General features: G+C 55.2%; 1 protein-coding gene across 1 annotated transcript; it reads left to right on the top strand.

Moving 5' to 3' along the window:
- Nucleotides 1-12: 12 nt before the first annotated feature.
- LOC103252803 lies at nt 13-3,400 on the top strand (the record flags this gene model as incomplete). Its single annotated transcript, XM_008051397.1, has 5 exons — nt 13-180; nt 1,384-1,446; nt 1,537-1,580; nt 2,447-2,467; nt 3,078-3,400. Coding segments are annotated over 5 exons (518 nt in total), but the record flags the coding sequence as incomplete, so codon positions are not given.
- Nucleotides 3,401-4,769: the final 1,369 nt, after the last annotated feature.

Here is a 4,769-nt window from a genome sequence, read left to right on the forward strand (position 1 = left end):
CCCCGGTGGGAGAGCCGCGTCCGAGGGCCGCGCCGCCGTCCCGAGGGCCCCGAGCCGCCCCGCGCGCTGGAGCCTGGACGTGCCCGCCTCTTCCTTGGGCCTCTCGGCCTCCTCTGGCTTCGGGCTTGGCCTTCCCGGACCTGCCCGCCTGGAAGCGAGAGGAAACCCGAGCGAAGACAGGTGTGCTCAGAGCGGGAGAGAACAGGGAGGGCAAGGCCGGGTTTGACGTTAGGAGCACGTGAAGGCTTGCCGGTTTCAAAACTTGAAACTAGGCTGGGCGTGGGGCGCACCCGGTCTTCCCAGCCCTTTGGGAGGCGGAGGCGAGAGGATTGCCTGAGCCCAGGGGTTCGAGACCAGCCTGGGCAACACGGCGAGGCATCGTCTCTAGAGTACGTCAACACATTGACTGGGCTTGGTAGCGCGCACCTGTAGTTCCAGCTCCTTGGAAGGCTGAGGCGGAAGGACCACCGGAGCCCAGCAGCTCGAGGGTGCGGTGGCCGGGAGCGTGCCACTGCCCTGCGGGCGAAATGGTGAGACTCTGACTCAAAAAAAAACACACAAAACTTAAAGCTAGGCTGGACATGGTGTCTCACACCTGTCATCCCGGCACTTTGGGAGGCGGAGGCGAGAAAATTGTCAGGCCTCGCTTCACGTCTGAGCAGCTCCGTTCCTTCTGCCTTTCTAGCCCATGCCATCGCTGCCCCCCCCCCCCCCCCCCCCCCGCCCACCCACTCTCTCAACTCCCCGATCTCAAATCAGCCTTTCAGGAATGGGAAGCGTGGCCAGGCTCTGTGGCTCGGCCTGTCATTCCAGCACTGTGGGAGGCCAAGGCGAGTGGATTGCTTGAACCCACGGGGTCGAGACCAGCCTAGGCAACTTGGCGAGACCTCATCTCTACAATACATCAAAAATGAGCCAGGTGTCGTAGCGTGCACCAATAGTTCTGGCTGCTTGGAAGGCTGAGGCTGAAGGATCACTGGAGCCCAACAGGTCAACGTTGGGGTGGCTGTGCGTGTGCCACTGCACTGCAGCCTGAGACTCCAACTAAAAAAAAAGGATGGAAAGCTTGGTTCCCTGGCTAGACCTGAGGTGCCAGAGTCCTCTTGCAGACTTCTCCCAGCTCCTGTGAACTCGCTGCAGGCAGCTCAGGGTTGGGGATGCGTGTCCAGCAGGCGCTTATCCAGCACGTGGCTTGGGGACAGACGTCGAGCCCACGCCAGAACCACAGTGGTGCCGGCGGAGTGAGTTTCAGCAGGAACGAATAGAAAGTCACCTCCGTTGTGTTTTGCGCATCTCTGGTTGTAGAGGGGAGAGGGTATGGTTGGAACGGCTGCGAGAGATGACAGGACGCCTGATGATTGCCATTTTATTTTTGTCTTGCAGCTGCTGGGTCAGGCTGCTCGAAACATGGCCCTGCAGGAGGATGCCGTCTTGCACTCAGAAGACGTAAGTGCCGTTCCCTTCCGGGCTTGGGCTTGAGGCCTAGTTAGTGTGGCTCAAGGAGGTGGAACGCCCTGTCTCCCTCTCTTTATGCAGAGCTTAAGGAAGATGGCCATCATCACCACGCACCTGCAGTACCAGTGAGTCTGCGCGGCCTCGGCACACCGTCCTCACCCTCCGCCCGCCCGTGTTCCCGTGGGGGTGGTGGGAGAGAGGTCGGGAGGTCCGAGATGGCTTCCCTTCACGGAGAGGATGCCGGAGAGCGCCAGACAAGTTGGGATGGGGGGCGAGTGCAGGGCGGGGCGCCTTTCCGGATCTTCCCACGTTAAGTGGCTCCCCAGAGGGAGTGGCTGTAAACCCCACCGGGGAGGGCCCTGCTGGCATGGCGCCAGCGCTGTGCTAGGCACGTGCAGGCCAGTGCATCAACCTTTGATGGCCTTGCCCCGCTCTCTGGAGAGAGCCCTCCACCAGGGACTGTGACCTGGGTCCTGCATTCCCACACATGCCACACAAAGCCATCTGGGGCGTTTGAGTATAGAGACCCCCTTCTCCATTCTGATTTTGGATAAGATTATAACTCTGCTTTCCATCTTGTTTCATGTAATTGATATCATACTGACTTGCCTGTTGGAAGTATGTAGTTGGGAGGCTCCCTGCTGCTACTTAAGTAGCTGGTGTTTGCCCCATTGGTTCCCTGGGGAGTGTGTTTTGGCATGTGACCCTTCGACTCCAGACCCCCAGACTCAGTTTGAGCCAGGCACTCAGCTTGTTGGTTGGGCCATACCCCTAGCTCCGGGGCATGTTAGTACCTGTTCAGGTGTGGAATTGTCCCCTGGCAGAGCCGCACTCAGGAGTCCCTGCTCCTGGCACAGCCTTGGGCTGGGTTGGACGGCAGCGTGGTATGGGACTTATGCTGGGAATTCCGCCTGCCTGCATGGCCTGTCTCCCATCCTGAATAACTTCTCGTTTTCTCATGTTTGTTTTCCTCTTTCCTTTTCTGATTTAGGCAAGAAGCTATTCAGAAGAAGTAAGTGACCCCAAAGGCAGTGGCACAGGGTACCAACTGAACCAGGCTGGGCTACACTGCAGAGCCTGGGGTCCACACAAAATGCTGGCAGACTCCTGCCCCTGCAAGGACACATGCTCCGGGAGAGCTTATTTTGGATTTAAGGAATACCGTATCTCACAAAGGCGTGTGGTAGCTCAATTCACTGCTAGTAAAGGCTTTCTTTTTTTTTTTTTTTGAGTTGGAGTCTCACTCCGTCGCCCAGGCTGGAGTGCACTGGCACACTCATAGCCATCCGAGCGTTGACCTCCTGGGCTTCGGCAATCCTCCCACCTCAGCCTCCCAAGTAGCCGGAACTGCAGGCGTGTGCCACCACGCCCGACTAATTTTTTGATTTGTTGGAGAGACGATGTCTCACCAAGTTGCCCGGGCTTGTCTCAAACCCACAAGCTCAGGCAATCCACTCGCCTTGGCCTCCCACGGTGCTGGGATGACAGGCTGAGCCGCCAAGCCCAGCCCAATATCAGTTTTGACTCGTCTGCAGCATGTTGATGCATGAAAACATAAGTCGTTTGTGCACGCGGGGTCTTTATTGCGCCTCCCAGGTGACCCTTTCTCTTCTGATTCCTAGTGTGGAGCAGTCGTGGGACCTGCAGGACCAGTTGAGTCGCCTGCTGAAGTAGGATGCGGAAGGGGGCAGCAAGGAGGAAGGAAGGAAGCTCCTGCTCGGCCATTGCGCCCTGGGTTTGCTTTTCCATTTTTCTCTCCAGAAATGAAGTGGGAGGACATTTGTGTTGATGTCCACTTTCTCCTGGCCAGAAGCCAGGTGGTTGAACTTGGCAAGCACTCTTGAATTGACTCACCCATGCATTACGGAATCTTTTTGGCTGCTGTTTAATTTGACATCAAAGCAAAATTAAAAGACATCTTCGTTTTTCCCCATTGAACTTTTAACACGTCCGAAGCCATGTTGTCTAAATTGCAGTTCTTAAATACTGAGTAATGTTTTGAGTTCAGAAGTAGAGCTTCAGCTATGAACACACGAGAATAACTAATATTTTTTTTTGAAGGCTTTGTCCTTTTAGTTGTTCAGTCAGGAACTGCTTGGCCTTCATGGTCACAGAGTGGCGATGGACCTACTTGTGTTCTTTTCTTGCGTTCAAGGAGATGCCAATTTTGTTTACCGTAGCAGATTTCTCGGTGAACACGAGGCGGGTGACACCCTGTTGGGCCAGCTGCAGCTGCCCGCCTTGACCCGCATTCCTCAGGGCTCTTTGTTGTTGCGACTCTTGAGTAAGTGGCCTTGGCTTCGTCTTGTGATGCTGCTGACCATCTGCACATTCCCTTGTTGACGTCATTCCCAGAGGTGAAGGCAGCCGAGCTGCTGTGCTGTGGCAGACCTTCACGTCGTCCCTGCTCGCTGGATCCCGCTGGTAAAGGGCGTGACCAAGAGTCAGGCCCGAGTGCCTGTTTGGATTTAAAGGGGCGCTCCATCTTGTTCTAGTTCAGGTCTTCAGTTACTAGGGACTGAAGGAAATCTGGCACAGGAAATACTGTTGTCACTGAAAGAAAGAAGCGAGTAAGAGTCAGCCCAGTTTAATTGATGCTGTTACTGTCAAATCAGTAAGCTGGCGTGCCACGTCAGATTGTTCTCACCACTCATGGCACCCACGGACATTAGGGTTCAAGAAACCAGGTGTGGCCCGGTGCAGTGACTCACACCTGCAATCCCTAGCACTTTGGGAGGCGGAGGCGAGAGGACTGCCTGAGTCCAGGGGGTCGAGATCAGCCTAGGCAACTTGGTGAGATCTCATATCTACAAGAAGTCAAAAAATTAGCCGGGTATGGTGGTGTGTGCCTGTATTTCCAGCTACTTGGGAGGCTGAGCGGGGATGATCGTCTGAGCCTAACAGGTCGAGACTGCAGTGGCTGGGAGTGTGACACTGTACTCCAGCCTGGGCCACAGAGTGAGACTCCAACTCAAAAAAAAAAAAAAGAAAACCCAGGTGTGTAGGGTTCAACTGAGAGCATTTATTTCTGTTTTGATTCTATAAACTTCTTTTTTGAGTTAGACTCTCACTCTGTCCCTCAGGCTGGAGTGAAGGGGCACGCAGCCTCTACCTGCTGGGCTCAGGCAATCCTTCCACCTCAGCCTTCCAAGTAGCTGGAACCACAGGCATGCGCCACCATACCCAATTTTTAAAATTTGTTGTAGAGATGAAGTCTCATCAAACTGTCCAGGCTGGTCTCGAACCCGTGGACTCAGGCAGTCCTCTCTCCTCGACTGGGATTAGAGGCATGAGCCACTGCACCCGGCCTATAA

Source organism: Carlito syrichta, unplaced genomic scaffold (assembly GCF_000164805.1).
Source record: "Carlito syrichta isolate Samal-C Ts95f unplaced genomic scaffold, Tarsius_syrichta-2.0.1 Scaffold171317, whole genome shotgun sequence".
Taxonomy (NCBI): domain Eukaryota; kingdom Metazoa; phylum Chordata; class Mammalia; order Primates; family Tarsiidae; genus Carlito; species Carlito syrichta.